Source organism: Culicoides brevitarsis, chromosome 3, assembly GCF_036172545.1.
Source record: "Culicoides brevitarsis isolate CSIRO-B50_1 chromosome 3, AGI_CSIRO_Cbre_v1, whole genome shotgun sequence".
Taxonomy (NCBI): domain Eukaryota; kingdom Metazoa; phylum Arthropoda; class Insecta; order Diptera; family Ceratopogonidae; genus Culicoides; species Culicoides brevitarsis.
Genome location: NC_087087.1, coordinates 25,703,147 through 25,727,424, shown reverse-complemented (window position 1 = coordinate 25,727,424; position 24,278 = coordinate 25,703,147). Strand labels below are relative to the sequence as shown.

Here is a 24,278-nt window from a genome sequence, read left to right as displayed (position 1 = left end):
TTATTTTGAAAAACCTTCGTAGAAAAATTTTTAAATTAAGAAATAGTCAATATTTTGTATTCGTGAAAAATCCAGAAAACTCTTGAAAATTCGAAAAAAAATTTAAAAAATTTAGAATTTCAAGAATTGACTGGATTTTTTACGAATTGTTTAAATTTCTTAAATTCCAAATTTTTTTACGAAGGTTTATTAAAATAAATTTTTCATTTTCTTATCTTATTTTTCCAAAATTTTCCACAAAAATTAAATTTTATGAAATTTTGGAAATTTAAAAATGTAAAAAATAAATTAATATTCAAGGGAAATGGCTATTAAAAAAATTTTGAAAAGCAAAAAAAATTAAAATTTCAAAAAATCGGAAAATTTTGGAAAATTTCACTACCAAATTTTTATTTTCCTAAAATTTCCCGATTTTCAAAAAAAAAAATTTTTTTTTCACTATTATTTCTTTTCTATTTTTTTTTTTTGTCTTATTGTAAGAAATTTGAGTTTCCCAAAAGATTTTCTTACTTTTCCTAATAATCTTTTTTTTTTGAGATGCGATAAAAAAACAAAAACCTTCGTTTTGATGGAAAAACAAAAAAAAAATCTTGAAGGATGTTTCATGAACATTCAGTCTGTCAACCTCATGAATTTTCTTATTCGCATTTCGTTCGCATTCCCATTTTATTAACATTTCTGACTGAATGAATGGAACAAATGCCTGCGTGTGTTACGTTGCCAGAAAGCACCGAGTGACACTATTTATACGTGATTTTATTTATGATAAAAGATAATAATATTAGAAGCGAATGTACGAAGAGGCAAAAAAAAGGGTTTGAGTAGCATTCTGCACATGATGAAATGGGAAAAAGGCAAAAAAGTGACACACATAAATATTTGAAAATTACTTCCTTCGGACGACGGATCTAAATATCATTCCTCTCGAAATAGATTAAAAGAGAAAAAGTGATTTTTTTGTTCCGGTCAAAAGTCGATGGATGGGCGTTCTCCTGTTTTTGTATTCAAACGCAAAACGCGACATAAAATTAGATTCGACACGCCATCATGCTAGGATTCGTAATAATTATTATTACTGTCCTGTGATAAAAATTTATGATAGACATGTAAGTTGTGACAATATAAATGGAAACAAACGGGCGATGCCCAACTGTGCCAAACGCTACTGGAGAACGGAAAAGAGCATAAAGCAAAATGTAATGATGAAAGAAAAAAATTATTTATGACACATCCTTTTTCTGCTATTTTCTATATAATACAGCAGAGAATGTCTGTGTCATGCGTGTGTATTTGATATTTTCCGGACAGCATCCGGTAATTCTTTCATTTTTCCTTCCTAATACATTTTTTTTCTTCGTGGATTTATTGAAATTAAGTCACGTGTGGAGGAGGCGGCTGGTATTTTATGGTTTGGAGCAGCTTTAATAATCGAAAAGATGGTTTTTTATGACTTAGGTATTAAATTTAGGTCTTTAGAGATAAAATTGAATTATTTAAAAATTAAATTTTATGTGAAAAGCAGTTAAATTAATACCTTCAAGAGTTATATTAACATCCAAAGGTATTAAATTAACATCATTGAAGGTATTAATTTAGCCCTTAGAAATTCAAAGCTGAAACTTTTAGTTAATTTAAGCTTCAAAAGCATCATTTTAGTATCTAAAGGTATTAAATTAACTCTCAAAGATGTTAAATTAACCCCTTATGATATAATTTTCAAACCATAAGGGGTTAATTTAACATCTTTCTTCTCTATAAAATTTTTTAAAGTGGTTAAATTAAGTTCCTCTAAGATTAATTTATCACTCTGAAGAGCTATTTAAACTCCTTAAGGTACTAAATTTAAGCCATTAGGTGTTAATTTAACACATTTTACCTCTAAAAGCTTTTATACGGATTTTTTAGAGTTTTGTGGGATTTAATTATTACCTTCAGAGTTACTTTAATACCAAATGAATCTAAATTGACATTCGAGAGCCAAAATTAATATCTTTAGGTATTAAATTAACCCTTCATGATCTTAAAGCTATGTCATAAAGGGTTAACTTAATACCTTGAGATGTTACTTTTGGCTTTTCAAATGTCAAATTAGTATCATTTGGTGTTAAATGGAACTCTGAAGGTATTAATTAAATCCCACTAAGCTTCAAATAAATTCGTATAAAAGCTTTTAAAAACAAAATGTGTTAAATTAACCCTTTAAGACACCGAAATTAGATCATAAAGGGTTAATTTAACACATTTTGTCTCTAAAAGTATTAAAATGAAGCAAAATTAGCTCCTTATAGTGTTAATTTAATACCAAATATGTTCCTTATCAACCACTTTTCAATTCCTGAGGCAATAAAACGCATTTCAAGCATCATTTATGTGTAAACTGTTGCGCCACGGATCATTAAAGTTGAACATATATTTCTAGAATTAATAAATGGGCATTTAAACCATAATCATAATCGCATAAAGCTGGGCGCCAAACACGTGGTAAAAAACATTATAAAATTTTAATGTACTGTACGTCCTATTTCCAATGGTCAGTCAGAAGCACGTTTATGAAAAAAAAAAATAAAATAATAATTAACCTTCATTATTCTCGTTAAATGAGGTTAAAACAAACATAATGTACTGCGAGTTGTAGTGTGGAACATCTGTTGTGCCCGATTAAATTTCTTTTCCTCTTTTATTCGTTCGCACACAGCTAGACTTAACCATAAAATTATTAGCGCAATTTACGTGAGAATAAACGGTTAGAACTGTACGGATAAAATAAACGGGATTAATGTTTCTTTTTCTTCGTAGCTACTTTGTGGCATGTGCTTTTAGTGCTTGTAGAAAAAAAATCACGCATTTTTCTTTCCTGCATGCCACGAAGACGAAGAAGGAAACCAAACAGATTATGGTTTTTGCGAAAATTTAATGGAATACGGAAAAGCTTTAAGACTTATAAATTTATAGAGAAAACGAGAAGAAACAGATTTCAGTTTTCCCTTCTTAAAAGTATTACATAACACACGCCACGACTAGATTTTTCACTTATTTTCTACTTTTGTCAAATGAAAATTTGATTGTTTTTTAAAAAAAAGTAAATAAAAAAAACGCAAAGACGAGAAAAAGTTTTAATGACAAAAAGTGACTACAAAATTTCTGTAAAATTTTATAAATAAACTTGTAATTTTTTTTTTTCGTTTTTTTTTTTAATAAAATAAAAAACGTTTTGTATAGCGAGTTGAATATAAAAATTATGCAAATGAATTAAAACAAAATAAAAATTAAAATTTGAATATTTTTTTTTGTCTGCTTGAATTCATAAGAAGTCGTAAAAATGTTCATTATTTCTTTTTTTCTTCGTCTCAATTGGATGATTGTTTTTTTTTTTATTTTCTTATGTAAATAACGACCGAAAAATATTTGAAGGTTATGAATCAACAGGAAAAAAATTATTTTGTGAGAAAATTAGACATTTGCAAAAAATTTTTGAAAAAAAAATTTTTTTTTAATTATTTAAAAATATTTTTATAAATTAATATACAAATATTCTTATTACTTTAAATATATTTTCTTCTGTGTTTTTTGTAGTTTATCTTCTTAAATAAATTAAAAATTTTAAAAATTTATTTACAATTTTGATTAAAAATCAAAAATTAAATAAAATTAAAAATTTTTTTTTGAAAAATATTTTTTAAATTTATTTAATTTTTGATTTTTAATATAAAAATAATTTTTTTAAAAATAAAATAATTATAAAAAAAATATATTCAATTTAATAAATAATTAAATATCATTAAAATTTTTAAATTTTTAAATAAAATTTTAATTAAAAAAAAATTAAAATAAAAAAATTAGGAGAATCCTAAAAAAATCTCACAAAATTACAACTAATAAAACCTTAAATTTTTACATGATTAAGTTTCATAAATTAAAAATAAAATTTATTTAATATTTAATAATTTTTTTTAAATATACCAAAATATTTTTTTTTAAATTAATTTATTAAATATTTAATAGTACATTAATTCGTTTTTTTTGAAATATTTTATTAATTTAAGAATTAAGCAACACTTAAAAAATATTTTTTTTTAAATTATAGAAAAATTAATATAAAAAAATTCTCACAAAATTACAATTGATTGCCTACTCCTGACAAAATCTTATCAAAAATAGAGTACATTACAAAAACAAGACAAACCCCATAAATAATTGATTCGACTTCGAACTACCCTTCAAATTTATCATCACTATGTGGAGACGTCTGGTAATTTACTGAAATCTTTTACTTCCTTGTCCGTGTATCACATTCATGTGAAACAAACAGATGGTCAGCAACTAGAGGGACATTATTTTGTCATCATCACTGTCAACCTTAACACTACCCTTGTTGCGCATTTCATCAATTAAACAGTAAATGAGAGAAGCAAAGCTATCTCAGGTATTTCATACGAACGAATCTTTGGTAATTTTAACCAAACACAAAACCAACCAGCAGATAATTTTGATTTTGTGAGTAGATTTATGTCGTGCACGAGCAGTGACGGAACCTGAGAATTTTTTTTTATTTTTGAAAAATTCTCAAAAATCCTAAAATCTAATTAATTCAAACCAAGCATTAAAACTTAAAGAATTTTTTTTTGCTAAAAATATTTTAGAACAAAAAATTCGTTAGATCCGTTACTTTTTTACAAAGTATCATCATCATCATCATCGTTAATGTTTTTTCTCCATTACGAAAGATAAATCTACCGCACATACGTAAAAAAGGGGTGTTGTACCTTTTTACATCATCTGAGACTCGCACGGAGATTATCACACATTACTTTGGCACAAAATATATATTTAAATGTCAAAAGTGTCTGTGTTCACTTATCACAAACTTTGTAACTTAAATGTATGTTTTTTGTAACTTTTTCATGTAGAAACATAAAAACGAGTAACAACCTTGATAAATATTATATTATGAAATAATTGCAAAAAAAACAGAACAATTTTCAAACAATGATAAAAATAGAAATGCAAAATGTGTGTAATAATTAGTGAACGTATAATATGCAAAAAAAACACTTCACAAACTTGAATTTAAGCGATATGAGTGTTCAAAGTTTCCATGTGAAATGCGCAAATGTGCGTTAAAAGTGATAAGAATATATTTAAGTAATTTATATATAAAAAGCATTCTAAGAAATCATTCAAAACTACGCGAGTGGAAATTCAATCGCACGCGTCAAATATTCGCATGAACCGAATTTCCACTCGTTTTTATGCTTTTTTGTTGCTCTCTACTCTAAAATACTATTTATTTATTTTTTTTTATAATTCAAAAAAAAATTAAAAAAAATCTAGCTTCTATTAAAAAATTTATTAAAAATAAATATTTAAAAATACAAAAGTAAAAACTTTGTATATTTTTTTTTGTAGTATACAAAGATTTGAAAACATTTCAAAAATAACAAGAACAATATTTTAATAATTTAAATTTACTGCTAAGCAAAAGTACTTTGTAATTATTATTTTGAATGTTTTATATACCTTGAGAACCTGCAGTCCATTTTAATTTTTTTTTATAATTTTTTTATTCGATTTTTTTTTATATGCAAAGTTGTTTTATTTTCGACGGGTAATTGATTTGTTTGGAAAAATTGGAGAGAGAGAGAGGAGAAAAAAAAATAAAAAAATTAAAGACATTAATAATTTTTTTACGATATTTTTTTTAGTTTAACGTTTTTTTTATGTAAAAAAAATTTTTTTTTTGAATCGGTTCAAATGTCAAAAAAAAAAAAAATTTAAACCTTTATTTTTTCATTGTTGAGTGAACCGAAAGCGATTTAAATCAAAAAATTCGTGTTTCGTAGAAAATTGAATCATCCCTTATCACAGACACGAATGTTAAAACAATGCCGGATAAGGATCATGTTATGTGAATGTATTCCTCTTCAGTTAACTGAAATGTTCGAGAGGTACTTCTGACTTCAATATGAAGCACAACTTTTTTTTTCTCTCAATCATAACGAGACTCGTTGATATCTGACCTACTTTTGAAGGCATCATCACCGACAAAATTAAAAAAAAATTTAAAAAAAATGTAATAACTCTTTTTCTGCATCAAAATTACGTTACACAGCAGAAAAATTTCTAAATTAAAACAGTATCCCCTTCAATATGATATAAATTTTTTTTTTATCGATAACTCAATTATTTTTTGTTATGTTTTACGTTTATCGTTCGCCAATGTGTTCAATTTTTGCATAAATTTGAAAAAAAAAATAAAATTTGCGTTATATATCATCGGGAGGAGCATTGCATGACAGGGCTCGTATTTGTTGCATCATGATCCCAATAAATTAAGGAAAAAGAGTGACAGACAGTATTGTGATAATAAATTTTGTTTGTTTTTTGCGTTCGCTGATGGTTATGTGGAACTGTGAAAGCTCTCACACACACATGAATGGAACGCGTTTGACGGTTTAATTCATGGTCGCATGTCTGCCACACATTGAGTTTTATTGAGTTAATCCCGTAATGTGCGTCATGTTTTTTGGGTTGTTTTGTGACGTTCGAGAAACCAAACGTATGTGGATCAGCAAAAAAATTTTTTTGTGAATAAAGGAATGTGAATAATTATTTTGTTGAAGCCGAAAATTACACGTAATTTTGTAAATGAAGGTCGCTTAAAGGGATTATTTTTAAAGAATGATGGTTTCTGTGAAATAAAAGTGAAAAATAACCGTTAAACCGTTTGAATAACCGTTAAAATTTGAATAACCGATAAAATTTGAATAACCGATAAAATTTTGAAAAGCTGTAAAAATTTGAATAACCGATAAAATTTGAATAACCGAAAAATTTGAATAACAGTTAAAATTTGAATAACCGATAAAATTTTAATAACCGTAAAAATTTGAATAACCGATAAAATTTTGAAAAGCTGTAAAAATTTGAATAACCGATAAAATTTGAATAACGAATTAAAATTTGAAGAGCCGAAAAATTTGAGTAACCGATAAAATTTGAATAACCGATGAAATTTGAATAACCGATAAAATTTGAATAACCGTAAAAATTTGAATTACCGATAAAATTTGAATAACCGATAAAATTTTGAAAAGCTGTAAAAATTTGAAAAGCTGTAAAAATTTGAAAAGCTGTAAAAATTTGAATAACCGTAAAAATTTGAATAACCGATAAAATTTTGAAAAGCTCCCTGTTCCGACCCATCGACACTCATTCGCGTTTCTGTACGTGATGACACTTGACGAGCAATTGTCACACGTATGTGTACGCATTTGTGTAGTCGATCATATTTATCCACGCGGTATTGTTTGTGTTGCACAATTTTCGATATTTTTAGTTTATTTTCGGGTTAAAAATATGCAAAAAGGCAAGATGAAGCATCCAACTTACAGGAAAAAAAGGTTTTGAATAACCGTATTTTATGACAAAAAAATTTTAAGTAATTTTTATTTTTTTTTTACAATGGAGCGATTTGGACCAAATTTGTCATTTTTTGCAGATATCCTGAAAATGTAGGAGAAATAAATGCTTCCGAAGCCAAGTTACATCGCAAAAATAACAGAAAATCATCAAAATATGTGAAAATTATGGGTAAGTTTTGCTGTTCATCTAATTTTGTACAAAATTTTCAAGTTTTTTTCGTGTTTCAGGCTGTATTTGGAGCATTAGTGACTCGAGAACAGCATTTCGGAGGCAGATAAACGTTTTTTGGATCAACAATCGGGTGTTCAATGGCGAAGTCTCGTAATTTTAAGCAAAATTCTGTTCGGACTGAACAAAAAAAGGGCAATTCAAGTGATCAGTGTGGATATTTTTACCTGAATTCATATAATTTATGTAATTTGACACTATTTTGTTATAAATAAAAATAAGTTAAATCAATTAAAATTAAGTTTTTATAAGCGAGAAAGAACTGTATAATAGCCGTATAACAATATGAGAGAGCGGTAATTCTCTCCCGATTGATATGCCGAACTCGGGAAATTTCGACATATCTATCGACATATCGTCGACATATGACTTCGATATATCTTTCGACTGTCGATGAGGAACAGGGCTGTAAAAATTTGAATAACCGATAAAATTTGAATAACCGATAAAATTTTGAAAAACTGTAAAAATTTGAATAACCGTAAAAATTTGAATAACCGATGTTTTAGCAAATATTTGTCCTTATGAGCAATGAAAAAAATACTTTTTTTATGAATTAAATTAATTTTTCACAGTTACAAAAAGTTTGAAAAAATTAATTTTTGTCATATAAATGTAATTTATTATTCAATTAAATATTAATATCCTTCTATTAAGGAAATAATTCAATTAGAATTTTTAATTAATTTAATTTAACTCTATTATTGATCTTCAATTTAATTATATAAATAAAAAATCTAAGTTTTAAAGTAAATAAAAAAAAATAAAAAATTAAATTGACCTTCAGAAACAAAAATTCAAAAATATTTGAACAATTTTTTCCTGTAATTGTTAATAAAAAATTACTTTTACCAAAGTTTTATTGAATTAATTCGAATAAAAATGAACAACTTTATTCATAACGAACTTTTCAATCAATAAATTCAAAAAAAAAATATTAAAATGAAAAATTCTAGAATAAGTCATCAAAGTATTTCCATTGAAACAAGGATCATCTCAAACGATGCAACTTCTCCCTTCAATTATATGCCGAGAAATATTTTATTTCTATTACTGAAACTGAAATATACCGCATTTTAATTAAAAAAAATATTTTAACGTCATTGCTCGAAGCAACTTTCCTTTCACGACAAATCATGAAAACTTCTCTCAACAAATTTTTTTATATGAAAAAAAAAATGAATGACAGAAGTTGGATCATAATAACTTTTTTTTCACATTTAACGAACGATAAACACCTGAAGTCGTGTGACGACGGGGGATATAAATATATAAAAAAAATAAATGTTTATAAACTCTCGAGTCTCGTCGTTTGACTGAAAATTTGATGTTGTGCAAAATAAAAAAAAAATATATGAAATAAAACTTTCAAAGAGATAATAATTGCTTTTGGTTTGCTTCTGGCAAGCCGCCAACAAACAACAAATTCGGCGAGGATTTTTTTTCTTTGTCGTCGCGAGCATTTGTAACAATATAATTTAAAATTTTCCTCGCGAAAGTCGAGATGCAGCAGAATTGTTGCTGCAACGTGTGACACTGAATTTCAACATAACAAAAGATTTTATTTTTAAGAACAAAAAAAAATTTTTGCTTTGAGAAAATTTAAAGTTTTCAGCGGTACTTACAAGTTCTGATACCAAAGGTATGGATTTCCGCCTTGGTCGAATATCAGGCATACTATCGATGTTGCTGTAGAAAGGATTGTCTCCGGGATGCCCGTTTCCTCCACGTCCTCCGGTACCGTCAGAGCCACCATTCTACATTTGCAAAAGAAGAAAATGCGAAGAGAAAGAGAAATATTTGAATAATTTATCATTTGTAAAATGCACTTTTCATGTTTTCACAAATTATTTTACTATCATTCGAGCATATAAATATTCTCTGCTGCAACTCAATTAATAATTATTTCCGTTAAAATGTGCAAAATATGTGCAGGCACATAAACAGGATGCCATTAGATGCATTATTGTCGGCATGGCATTCAATTACGACGAAGAGCTGACCTAATTTTTTTGCCGTTGTATCATTTTTTTCACTTTTCCAGCTCCAGAGAGTGAGAAATGAAATTAATTCTGTGGCAGTCTCATAATCTCGTTGAAAAACAAAAAAAAAAACAAACAAACAGCATCCGAGAAAACAAGGTATGGAAAAAATGCGGACAGCTTGAGGCAATGCACAGCTTCATAAAATGACAAAAAGCAATATTTTATCTGGGTGAAAATGTTGTTTTGTACTGCTGACTTTTGTTTGATGAAAATTGTCAGATTTTGCAAAAAAAAAAAAATATTTGTTAAAAAAAGATAGTTTATGAAAATGTGCAGAAATATTAATTTTTTGAGAAAAAATTTAATTTTTTTTTAATTTTGAAAAAAAAAATTGATATTAATTTAATTAAGTTTTTATTAAATTTTTAATAATTTTTTCAAAAATATTTGGAGAAAATTTTTAAATTAATTTAAAATTTGACATTTTTGTTATAAAAAATCTAATTGATTTTAAAAGATTTTTTTTATATTTTCAATAAAAAATTTTTAATAAATTATCAAAAATTAATTAACTATTTTTTTTTAATTTTTGAAAACTTTTTAAATAAAAATTTGATTTTTTTTTATTTAAAAATATTTATTTATTTTTTTTTAAAAAAAAAAAAAATATTTGAATTTAAAAAAAAAATTAAAAATTAAAATATGTTATTTTTGAAGAAATTTTATAAAGTCAAACTTTAATTTTTTTTTTCAATTTTTTTACAGACTTTCATAAATTTTTTAAAAGTTTTTTTTTGTATAAAAAAATAAATAAAATTGAATTAATTTTTTTAAAATTTTATTTTCTTTTTAAATAATTTCTCTGAAGATAATTTTGACCACAAATCCAAAAAAAAGTTCATAGTACAAAAATTCACGTTCGAGCATATCTTTTGTGAAACAAATAAATAAAAAACTGGAACAAACATTTCTTGGTAAACAATTTTTCTTTTGAACGAAATAACTGAAATGGAATGGAATGGACAAGTAACTTGTTATTACAAGTAGAGTCGCAAAGTAAGTCACAAAAATAAATAAACAACATTGTACCAAACAAAACAAGAAAAAAAAAAGGTTCTGAAAATCGTCCAATTAATATTTATTCTACCTACACACAAAAAAGCACACAAAATTATTTTTCTCATCTCCCTTCGGTATTTGATCCCAGTCTCGTATTCATTGCCCCTGAGAGCATCAGCAACAGATTCACACAACATACGCACGAACATAATAACCTCCTTTTTATTGCACAACCAGGCAAAGAGCTTTACTTGTGAAAACTTGTTATCAAGAGTTCAAGTAGAAAACGCTTGAACTTTTTAATGTTGTTGTTATTGTACATTTGCATGTTCGTACGAAACAAATTAGAACAAAAAAAAGAACGATTTTAACGGCGAACAATGAAAATTTGCGTTTCCTCCGAAAATGGGCTTGAATTGTGTGTCGAAAATCTTCTTGAAAAAGTTCATTATTTATTTTCTTTTCAATTTAAAGTTTTTCTTCTTTGGTTTTATTTTTGGGAAAGCAATTTCTAAAGGAAAAATCGCTTTTTTTTTATCAGTTTGTAGAAAATGGGTCACGTGGTTTAATTTATCTCGAGATGAAAAAAGTCACGTGGTTTAATTTATCTCGAGATGAATTTAAGTCACGTGGTTTAATTTATTTCGAGATGAAATAAGTCACGTGGTTTAATTTATCTCGAGATGAAATAAGTCACGTGGTTTAATTTATCTCGAGATGAAATAAGTCACGTGGTTTAATTTATCTCGAGATGAAACAAGTCACGTGGTTTAATTTATCTCGAGATGAAATAAGTCACGTGGTTTAATTTATCTCGAGATGAAATAAGTCACGTGGTTTATTTTATCTCGAAATAAAATAAGTCACGTGGTTAAATTCATCTCGAGGTGAAATAAGTCGAGATCTCGAGATGAATGAAGTCACGTGGTTTAATTTATCTCGAGATGAAATAAGTCACGTGGTTTATTTTATCTCAAGATGAATTTAAGTCACGTGGTTTAATTTATCTCGAGATGAAACAAGTCACGTGGTTTAATTTATCTCGAGATAAAATAAGTCACGTGGTTTAATTTATCTCGAGATGAAATAAGTCACGTGTTTTTTTTTATCTCGAAATGCTCTTCTTCTCAACAAATTTTGTTCAAACTTTTCATTGTTGCCGAAAAAATAAAAGATTTATCTCGGCGGAAATTTGTCTGAGTGTAACATCATTCAATTTAAATTCTTTTACGAGCATTTTTGACATAAATTACCTTTGTGGTGTCTTTTGTTGCCTCCTCTTCCTTGATCTTTTCTTGGTTAACTTGCTCCTCAATTTTGCGTTCTTTCAGCGTTTTCAGCAACTTCCAACGACTTCCGCCTGGTTGCCCATTCGCGATTGAGTCAACGCTCCCTTCGTTGCTCAATTTCTTGCCGAGCGCCGCTTTAAAAGAACTTGGTTTGGCCTCTGCCTCCTGCGCGGGAAGCTGTCCAGCTTGATCCATCGAAAACGCTGCGCCACCAAGGGGCGCAGCTACCGCGTTTTTTGGATCGGTCTCAAAACTGTCGTCTTGCGAGATGTCTTGTGCTCGCATTTCTGGCACCGCATGCGACGATGGCGGTGACTTTACGCTTGGCGGACTCTTGTACGCCTCTTGTGACACAATTACGGGTTCAGGTTGATGCGAAGGGCGACGACTATCGCTTCCACGGAAGGAGCTACGACGACTTGCGGCATCAAGGTGTCGCGGCGAATGTTGCTCCGGGAACTCGTCGTCGCTTTGCATCGGCGAATCGGGACCCGAAGTGGCTCCCGATGAATGGGAATACGCGTCATCCATTCGTGCATTGTCAGCTGGCACCAAATAGCGTTCGTCGTATTCGTGATCTTCCGTATACGGCTCGAGCGTTGGCTCAGTGGTTGCGAAATACGAAAGTTCCTTTCCGCCATTTTTCTTCATTTCGCGTTCGAGCATGTCGAGTTCTTTCATGCAACGGTCGCCATCGGGATCTACTTCGATGTTTATTGCGTTACTTTGCCACGCGGAATCTGTCACTAAAGCAAATTTCTCATAAGCATCCATTGATTTGTTACTTTTTCTATCTACTTGGGTAAAAGTCGGTTCATGAGCAGGTGCAACACGAACAGTATCCTTCAATTCCTCCAATAGCAGTGCCATGTTTTCGCGCACTTCTGGATCTGGCGAGTAACTAACTGCTGGCTGATATTCTTTTTCAACAATTTCGTCGATTTGATTCGTTTCTGGTTCAACATATTCCGCTTCTTCGTGCGTTTTGCGTTCCATCTCCTCCAAATATCTCATCTCATAGCAAAAATACTCGTCGTCGGTGTCGATGCTATCTTCTGTGCTTTGTCGTCGCGACGAAAGCGACGTACGGAACGAATTTTGACTGCGACTGTCTTCGTCGTCGGCATTTCCACGCGGAACATCCAAGCTTGCTTGACTGCGTTGCCCGAAGCGGAATTGCTGACGTGGTTGCGAGCTATTTGGCGTAATCTGATTGTCAAAAGATTGCTGTTCGACGGGTCGAGGACTTACAACTAATGGCGGTGTAAAGATTTCTTTCGGTGCATTTTGTTCCGAAGTATAGTCGGTCATATCTTCGATGCAAATTGAATGCGTTTTTTGCAAGACACTGTGTGCAGTTTGCAATTTTGGACGTGATTTTGCTGCCTGTTTCGCACTGCGACCTTCACTATCGCTCTCCGATGATTTTCCGCCTTCCGCACTTCGATTCTGGATCGGTTGTAAATGCGTTTGATTCTCCCCCGGGCTTTCGTCTGTCACGGAATTCTTTTTTCTGAACTTGCCAACTTTACGACTCGCGGCAAATTCCATGCTTGTACTTGGGAATTTGTATTTTTTGTTGCTGTCATCGCTGCTGAATTGCTCGGGCGATATAACGCTCGATACGGAGTGATTATCTTTCGGTTGCTCCACGGGTTTTTCCTCGATAATGACAGGTTGGACTGTCTCAAATAAATTTTGTGGAGGAGATTGTGCCTTTTCTGGCGGCGTAGCATGCTTTTCCTTCGGTGGTGATGTTCTCTCTTCTTCGTGTGCTTTCTTTACCTCACCGATAGTCGCAAAAAGGTTATCGATCTCATTTGCGTCGTCATATTCCTCTTGCTGCTGTTGCTCTTCTTCCTCTTCTTCTTCTGCTTCCTCTTGCTCATATTCGTCTTCGTACTTTGGCTCTTCCGTTCTCGGTAGAGGCTTTGGTTGCAACGATTTCCGTGGCGATGGAACAGGCTTGACGACAGCTGCTGCTGCTGCAGGAGCTCGAACTTGCTCAAAAAGAGCTTTGGGTCTCATTTGTTCGAACCCTGAGTCGTCAAATTGTTCCGCTTCGCTTACACTGTAATCCTCGTCGCTAAAGATACTTTGAGCGCCCTCAGTATCGGAGACACTACTCGTATGTCGTGTCGACGACGAAGCCGGGCGATCCATAGAAATGTCATCGTAATCCGGAGGTTTGTGCGTAAAACTGTGTCTTCGATACTGCTTAGCTTTTTGCATAAAATTCGACATTTGCTTGGCAAACTGTTTTCGTTTCTTTTTAATATAAGCCGACGATTTCCTTCCGTGATGCGTTCCATCATTTTGGAAGTCTGGCTCGCGGTTACGGGCATTTTGCATGTATTGCTGAACATTTCCGTGACGCGGCGACGACGAAGATTGACTATTGGCATCGACATTATCGGGCAGCGAATGCGATCGATGTCGTTTCGTGAGTTTTCCAAGCTTAATTTCGGGCATATTGTGTACCCAATTACTCAATTTATTCATAACTTTGGCGCCTTTGTGATGTTTGTTGCCGTTGTCTTGTCGGTAGTCTGGATGATGATGATTTTGGGCTTGTTGGTAATTATTATCGCCGCGATAGTTATTGTGATGATGGGCGGATTGTGCGTCGTAATAATGATGATATTCTTCGCGTTGTTGCTCCGACGACGAGGATGCGGATGGCGGAATGCCTTGCATACGCAAATATTGTTGATGCTGTTGCTGATTGATGAGCGTACGTGCGTTGTAGGTCTCCTGAGAGACATTTTGAGACGATGACGAGTGGTGCGGAGATGAACGATGCGCATCAGGAACGTAAGTACGTGCGTAATAATTCACGTTTGGATTGTAATCAACTTTGCTCGAGGAAGGGTAGTACACCAAATGATCTGTGAGATTGCGATTTTGGCGGTCGGGACCTTTCATGGGACGTGCATAAACTACTTCCTCTTCGTTTTGCGGCTTATTTCGCGGTGATGGAATGGGCGAGATGGCACGAAAAAATTGATTCTCACTCGAATTACTTTCATTCATTACGAGATCCGGGTAGTTTGGCAATTGCAAAGCTTGCCCTGATGCTGCTTGTGATGCCGCAATTTGCCTTTCCGCCAATGATTTGTATAATTTTTGCGCATAACTCTCGTTATTTGTTAAATTATTCTGATTGTAAATGTTCCACGATGAATTGGAACCTCCTTCGCCTCCCTCTTTTATATCGAATATCGACTTATTCTCGAACACCGAACAGATAGGCACATTTTTAGATAATTCTCGTATGTAGTTCAAATTTTCCTCCGTATAAATTAAATTGTTCGCATTTAATTCGTTTTGTCCTGTAGCTGCTTGTTCTTGCATCTTTAGCATTGCCGTAAGATATTTAATTTCGTTTTGATAGTCGGTACTTGTGGCTCCTGTATCGGACTGCCCAGACAACAAACTCTTCGTTTGAGTATGCATTGGAGCATGGGACTGATAAAGCATGCCTGCCTTATGAATGGGAGAGTTGGGGGAACGTTCAAAGCTCGAGAAACCGCTCATTGAAGATAATCCAGAGTCACTTTTTGTCTTTTTTGGTGAATATTCGACACCTAGTTGACGCACAGTTTGCTGTTCTGGCTTCATTCTGCGTTGTTGCATCATCATTATATCTGCAGCAAACGGATTTCCACTCGTAGCGATGAGATTTTCGTCAATACCATCACTATACCTTCCATAAATGCTAGACTCTCCATTGGGCGCTGGAGGAGGCGGACTACTCGAATGATTGCTTAACTGTTCATCATCCAATAATTTATTTTGCATCTCTGGATTTTGTATTCGCATCAAGAATAACATACTATTGTGACGTTCCAAGCTCTTTTTTAACGAATTCAAGTACTCGTCTTGACTGTAAATGTTATGCATAGACGAAGTCGATGTCATTGCTGCAGAAGAATTAGTCTGTCCAGGACTCAAAGCTTTTTTAATAGAAATCGACGAACCAAAAGTTGACTTTGTGGGCATCGAATAATCCTGTTGTTGATCTAAAAAACTGAGTTGGGCATGTAACTCAGCATTACTTGTCTTGAGCGAGTCTCGAAAAAGATCAGCTGAGGAACGAGAACGCGGATCTGAGCCATAAACATCTGAACCTGGCGTTTTAACTGAACCCAAATCGCTCGAAGTGCTCGATACCGGAAAGTCAGTCTTGACAAAAGCATCTAAAAAAGTCTTGTCGTTGATGAGTAATTTCTTCAGGATTTGAATATTCTTATCGATTTTCTGCACGAAAACGTGTTTCGCATTTTTATCGACGCTCGTGACGGGATTCAACAGAAGTGAAATGAAATTTTTGTCTCTCTTTTTGATACGTTTAAAAAAATCAATTTCCCGTTTAAGGATTCGTTTCAATTCATCGAGTTCTTCCTGATCTTTTCCCTTTAAATCTTCCGCGTTTCCGATATCAAGCATTAGCTGTTCAATAATTTGTTTGTTTTGACGTCGTTCTTCTTTGTTTCGCATGAAACTCGAGTCTGCGGGAGTTTCCTTCTCATCACTTTCCGAGTCCTCCATTTGTTTTTGTAGCAATTTTAGTTCAGCATTTGTAAGACCAGCATTTTTCGCATTTTCTGCGTCAATTTTGTGATGTCGCTTTTTCTTGTGACGTCTTTCGCTGCCACGCTTCGGCTTTCGACCTTTTGGATCGTCGGATCTTGAGTGTTCTTGACTCGCGCCGCCCCCATCGCCCTCTTGTTCTTCGTTGTCCTCGTATATCATGCCGAGCGACGAGCCAGGACGCGAAATTGAGGGACGTTGCGCAGCGAGACACTGTTCAATTTGGTCGAAGGTGATCTCGCTGTTGTCCGGATGCGTGGCTAGTAGCGCGTTAATAGTCTGATCCGTCACTGTCGCTGTCGTACCGCTCATGCTATAAATATCTCTGTTGATCTCGCCGCACCGAAAAAAATCCTGCTCGACATTTCGGAGGCGCGGGTTTTCATTTTGGAACAGCGACAGGTCGGGGCCCATTTGGTAGAATTTGTCGTCGGCTCCTTGCGCTGTTCTTTCAAATTGCATGCCATCCGGGAGATTCATTAAGTCAATACCTTCTTCGAACCCTTCTTTGATATACGCTTCCGTAAGTAAATTATGAATTAGCTGATCACGTGGATTAACCATGGCTTGGGCTCCAGCGATATTGCGTGCGCTGCCGTATGCCGCAAGAGTATTTCTTTCGTTAACACTTTCCGCAAGTTCATCATAAATCGGATTCATTGTCGTATCTTCGTTCGTATTCAGGAAATTTTGCGATAAATTTGGGACTTGATACATTCCCGCCGATCCGGAAATTGGCAATGATGGTAGCATTTGATTGTAATCCGGTTGATTGTTATTATGAATGGCATCAGCTTTCAATTCTTCCAACATCTCATTAAACTCCGTCGTGGTAGCTTCTTGTTCGACATTTGCCTTGGCATTTTGGTGCATTTGTTGTTGAGCCATTTTCAGTGCTGCAATGTCCTGCGGATGCATTAACTGAGCTCCGATCGGAATCATGCCGCCCATATCGTGCATCAAGAAGGGCTTTTGATCTTTGAGGTTAGCAACTGTCGCGGCGGCATTTTGACTTGTCGACGCATATAAATTCATTAAATTCGCAAGCACAGATTGCTGTTCAACTGTTAAGTTTTCTAACTTTTCCAAGTGTTGCCACATTTTACCGTATTCCCCCGAAAGTAAGTCCAATGCGCGCCAAGCGTATTTCAACTCGGTTTCGAGGAGGTTTATTTTCGTCGAAATTTTGTCCATGTAATCGGAGATAATGTAGTCAGAATGTTGCTGGGCACTGTACATCATCGCCAAATGCTGATCGCTCGAGTATTTTTTCATGTCGGCTTGGGATCCGGCAAACGAAGCCTGCGATCCGCCAAACTGGGAACGCATGTAGTTCATGTGTTGCAAAGATTGCGAGGACATGGCGTGCGACAAATTATTCGATTGGAAGGGAATCGACATGGGTTGCGAACGCGGTTGATGATCGGACTGAATCATGCGAGTTGGCGTCAAATTTCGAGCGCGTGTCGGAGACGAACCGGGTACGGGAGACGCCGAAGCCGATGTCGAGGCAAGAATTAATTGACGATGACGCGGCGAAGCGATACGTTGTTGTTGTTGACTCGCGGCAATTTGTTGCTGATGTTGAATCACGGCTTCATTGACACCCGAATTGCTAGATGTCGTACTGGCTGTCATGCGAGCAAACGACGCTCGTAACTGCTCATCCATCATTTCGCTTTCCATGCTGTTGCTCATCAATTGATTCGCTAATTTTCCGTTATTCGAATCTGAATTGTTGTGAGACATTTTGATATTTTATTTTAAACACTCAGTTAGACATTTAGTTAGTTAGTTTATTGACAGATTGAGTATACGTATATAAGTGTTGATATTATTTTATTATTTTTTGTAGATAGAGGAAAATGCCACCAATTCACTATTTTTTTTTCTATTAGTTGATTTTTTTTATTTATTTCTGAAATCAGACCGAAAAATTGTTGATACAGTTCGTTAAAAGTTCACCGAAAATATATCCGAGCAACGCATTAATCGGATTAGTTTCGGTAAACTGTAACGAATTCAACCAATGATAGATCAATAAAAGTTCGAAAGTGAGAAATCACAAAGGAGAAGGATTGCATGCGAAATGGAGACTAATTGACACCAATTTGTGTCAATCTAAAGTTTGCCGTCGCATAACGGATTACGAAACATTAAAATTTCATTCGTTTTGGGCAAAAATTTTCAACACAAAGAAACTTTTTAATGGAGTTTGGTTTGAAATTTGAAAGTTTTTAAGTTTCAACAATGAAAAATGACTTTTGGAAGTTTTTTATTTTTAACATTGCTTGAAATTGATTCAAATGTATAAAATTTGGAAAAATTCTTTGAAATTTTAAAAATTCACAAAATTTATTTAAAATTGTTTAAAATTTTTAATAATAAATTAATTTTAAAAATAAATAAAAGTTAAAGAAAAAAAATTAAATTAATTAAAAATGTAACGAAAAGTTAATTTTTTTTTTTACAAAATTTGAAAAAGTTTTTGATGTTATTTTTCTTGCATTAAAAAGTTAGTTATTGATGAAAATATGAGCTTTCGTTAAATTACTTATAAAGAATCCATCAATAACTTCTTTTAAATAACATTAATATTTCGTAATACTTTTTCACTAATCTAGATCGATACAAATTATAAATCATTGAAAATTTTCTTTTGTGAAAAAAATTAATTTTTTTTACTAACATATTTTTATTTCTTTTATTTTTTAAATAAAATTATAAATTTAAGCACATATTTTATTTAATTTATTTTTTAAAAATAAATAAATTAAATTCAAATTCCTTATTAAATAAAATTCATCAAATTTTTAATTAATTATAGTTCAATTTAATTTTTAAATAAATTTTTAATTTAATTTATGAAATTTCTTATATTCAGGATTTTTTTTAAATAAAAAAATTAATTAACATTAATTTTATTTTTTTTTTTTTTAATAAAAGTATAAATTTGAGCACAGATTTAATTTAAATTTAATTAAAAATTAAAAAAAAATAAATTAAAATTAAATTAAATTAAAAATAAATATAAATTAAATTCAATTCAATAAATTAAATTTAAATAAATTAAAATTTCAAATTTTATTTTAATTTAATTTTTAATTTAATTTAAAAAATTCCGGATATTCAGTATTTTTTTATATAAATTAAAATCCTAAAAATTTAAAAAAAAAAAAAATAATAATAATAATAATTTAAAAAAATAATTTTAAACCTAAATAATAAATTTTTAGAAATATTTTAACCATTTTTCCTTAAAAAAAAAACAATCCTAACTGTGACTAATAACCACTCGATTAAATCATTGATTACATTTTCCTTTGCTTTTTACAAAAATAGCCATAATCCGTGCCTAACTTTTTTCCGAACCAAACTCCATTAAATAAAAATCAAGCTTTGTCTCATTTAAATGACGCCTACACTTCTCAAACTTTTTTTTTTAATACCGCGACGATAGAGGCTCACATATCACTTTCGAACTTTTCATCATTATTATCATTGGTGTGCGGCAGTATCATTTTCCGATCGATAGGCTTTATATATCACTACTTTGTCTTTATATTTTTTTTTTGCTTTATGATTTTTCGTACATTATTGTGTGAACTTATTTCGATATGATATGCATTAAGAAATTCGTTTGAATAATTTATTATTTTTATTTGTATTTCACTTGTGTGATTTTTTTATTTATTTATTTTTATCTATTTTTATTTATCACTAGCAATTTTTTTTTTCATATATATTTATAGATTGATAAGATTATTGGTGTGTGCAGTTGTTGTTGTTGTTTTGTTGTAGTAGAAGAATAAGAAATATTATGTTGAGAAAAATTTTTTGTATAAATCCTGTAGAATATTTTATTTTGTAAAATGTTGTAAATTCTATTTTTTTGCTGTTGACTTTTTTTGTATTAAATTTTTTTTTCGTGTATATTTTCACTTCACTTGCTACATGCTTGGATCATGCGTGAATTCAACATTTTTATGCATGTACACAGAAGTCGTTGTGTTGTAAAGTGAAGTTCCATCCAAAAAATGATTTTTTTCGTATTTTGTTGTATATTTGAAGCAACAGAGATTGTAGATTTTTATTAGATTTTATTCAAAAAATGGACAATTAATTTTTAAATAATTTTTTTTAATTATTTTTTTTTCTTGTAGTGTATGTTGTTGTTGTTGTTGTAATGTTGTAGCGATATTATGTCACTCTATGTTTCTCTAGTTAGTGTTATTTCATTATTTATTTATATTTACACACTGTAGGTATATAATATAGCTAGTAGACACATATACACGCACACACATATAGGTTCTTTTTCCTTAGATTGAACGAAAACGACGACGGGAAAAATTTTGTGTGTGAATTTTTTTCGCTTTTTCTTGTATAGTAATGCGAGTTGGGTGTGAAATTATTTTTTATCCACAAATTTCCGAATTTTTATGCACAATTTTGAGTTTTGAAACACTTTTTTCTGTCACACAAGAAATTTTTTTGCAAGTTTGAGATTTTAGTATAATGGCGTAGCTCGTGAGAAAAACTTTTTTTTTTCTTAATCACTTCTTTGATTTTCCGTCTTTTTTCGCAGAAATTAAAGCACCGAGATACCGAAAACGCTCGTTTGCGACGATTTAAAGGGAAAAACGTCGAATTTAATTCAACAATTAAGCGACAAAATTTACAAAATGATAATTTTAAATTTTTTTTTAGCTATTTTCCCTTTTTTTGTGTGAGTTTTTGGCGAGATAGAACCGCGATGTGACAGCGACAAATGGAAAATGGGAAACTTTTCATCCACAATTTTGGTACGTTGTCGAGAAGTAACTCAAATGGCACTAATACCACGAAAGACGGTACTCATGAGGCTCACACATACATTTGCAGCAAAAATGAAAACATTTTGATTTTTGCCCCATTTTGGGGGTTTACAGTCCATTTTTGGCACGAAAATTGGCAGTTTTCCGGATTTGATGACCTCTTTTAGTCACAATTTGTCTGGGAAATTCGTAAATTTTTGATTATTTTGGGATGGAGATCCGCTAAGGTAACCAATACACACCCAAAATGACGTTATTTGTTCGAACAGAAAATTGTCGTAGTAGATTTTTCGTCCTCTTCGTACATGCCGTAGATTTCTGTGGGGCACAACACAAAAAAGAGTGCATGCGCCAACTGACTCAACGAATATATATCGATCACGGCGACGGGCTGTGTGTGTGTATTTACATCCCTCCCTCCCCCTTCGGAGTAGTAGTAGTAGTACGAGATGCGTACGGGGGGCAAAATACAAAAAAAAAAAAAATATAAAAGTGAATGGACTCCACATGGCATGGAAACGAGCGCGCACCGTGTTCATTTTGTTCATTCATGACTATTTTCGACAATGGCAAGGATTCGTCTGCGATACTTTGTTACGAATGGGAAGAATAACAAGAACAAGTTGTATAACGAACGGTTATTAATAAAAATGTAGACGTAATCGACGAAAAACTAAAGTCCAGATGATTTTTTTTTTGTGTTGTCTTAATTTTATTAGAATTACGATTTTGATAAGGATCGACATGGAGTAAGCACTTTTCAAGAGAAATGAAATGGAATGAAAGTATTAAGCGAGCAATGACTTGCTTTGGGAGAAGAAATGAGCGAGATGAAAAAAAGGATGTTAACGGAAATTCTAATTAGGTTACGTGAACGGATGATTAGTGAGATAATTAGACAGAAAAATGGGATTACGAAATGTTTTTTTTTTCGTCTGAAAAGGATTCGGCAACTGTTGCTTTAAAAAAATTTATATAAAAAAAATTTAAGCCTTAAAAAAATTTTTTTTTTTTAGAATTTTTAGGTATAAGAAAAAATTTTTTTTTTCAATATAAATAAATATATTTTTAAACATTAAATTTAATTTTTTTATAGAAATATTTTAAAATTGTTTTTAAATTAATTCATTAAATTAAGAAGAATTGATCCAAAAAAAATAAAAATAACGAAAAAATATAAATGACTCGTTTTATTTTAAAAATAATTTTTTAAACGTCAAATTTTTTGTTAAAAAAATAAAATTAATATTAGCTTTTTAAAAACATATTTAAAATTTTAATTTTTTATAAAAAATATTTTAAATAAAAATTGAATTAATTTTTTTAATTAATTTATTAATTTTTTTAAAGTTAAATTTTTTGTTAAAAAAATAAAATTAAAATTAGCTTTTTGAAAAAATATTAAAAATTTTAATTTTTTATGAAAAATATTTTAAATAAAAATTAAAGTAAATTTTTTATGAATTTATTAATTTTTATTTAAAGTTAATTTTTTTGTTAAGAAAAATGCTTTTTGAAAAAATATTAAAAATTTTATTTTTTTGAACAAATATTTTAAGTAAAAATTAAATTAAATTTTTAAATTAATTTATTAAATTTTAAACGTTAATTTTTTTTGATAAAAAGAATAAAATTAAAATTAGCTTTTTGAAAAAATATTAAAAATTCTAATTTTATTGAAATAATTACTAAAATAATTTTTTTATTCAATTTTTTTTTAATTTATTAAAATAATTCTTAAAGGCATTTTAATAATTTTTAATTTAATTCATGCCATAAATAAAAATGCCTTCAAAAATTACTTCTTTGACATTGACTGCCAAATATTTCAATTACTTCCGAATGAATAACGTGTCAATTGATAGCATTTTGATCATTTTTGATACTCTTTGATATCAATTAATTTCTCACAAATTCACTTTGTTCATGAGATGCACAAATTTGAATTTGAATTGCCTCTTAATTTCTCTCTGTATTCAAATAACAAATACTTTTAATTAATCCAATCCAGAGTTTCATATAACACTTTTTGTTTATTGAAATTTAATCATTTCTTGACACTTTGTGACACAAGAATCAATTGAGAGAAGCCCCACACTAAATTTTCGTTTGTTTTTACACCCTCAATTATTTCATCGTCTTCACACAAATGTTCCTTGTTATTGTTTTATTCTTGTTTTATGAAAGAAATCCGTGTTTTTTCTCGCATAAATGGCCTTTTTGCTCGAGACGTGGCATTAACTGTCAAATTTGTGTGTGTACGCGCGTGTAATTTCGCAAGATTACACACCACGGGACTATAATTTTCTTTTATGGCACTTTTAATGCTTGGTCCAGGTACCTTTTTAATGTTTCACACACACATTCGCTCTCGACACATAAACATGAAATTTTAAAACGAAATTGAAAACAGAAGGCAAAAACTTACACTTCCATGGTGCTTCAAGAGGATACTCAAGCGACGAGTACGTTCCTTTGACGAAATCGGCGGTCCTTGATACGAGAATTTTCGACTGTTTTTACTCGAAGTACTTGCTTGTGACAAGACGTCGTCGTCCATTTTTATTAATTTTTTTTTTTAATGGAATTTACTGGAAAATTTTACTTTTATCTTTGACGAGCGCGCAATGTTAACAACGCGACATTATCTGGCAATTATCTTTCGTGAAATGAGTTGCGGTGATAAAAATGTTGTGTGTGTGACCAGATGGATTAAATATTGTTGGATGCGTAGATTAAACAAAAACAACTACTGGTTGCTTGGAAATATTTGCCGCAAATGCGATGACGACGACAGAATTCGATTTTAACGCCACGGGTATTAAAAGCAATATGTTCAGTCAGCGGTAATGAAGAAAGAGACAGAAAAAAGTGTGTGAGACACG

At 31.1% G+C, this 24,278-nt stretch overlaps 1 protein-coding gene across 1 annotated transcript in view; it reads right to left on the bottom strand.

The window, feature by feature from the left end:
- LOC134835422 (uncharacterized) overlaps positions 1-17,815 on the bottom strand; it is a 55,650-nt gene extending 37,835 nt beyond the window's left edge. Inside the window, exons 1-2 of the mRNA XM_063850300.1 lie at positions 11,948-17,815; positions 9,276-9,407 (exon numbers count right to left, since the gene is read on the bottom strand). Coding sequence (XP_063706370.1) covers positions 9,276-9,407; positions 11,948-17,815 — 6,000 coding nt within the window. The remainder of the gene's footprint in view (positions 1-9,275; positions 9,408-11,947) is intronic.
- Positions 17,816-24,278: the final 6,463 nt, after the last annotated feature.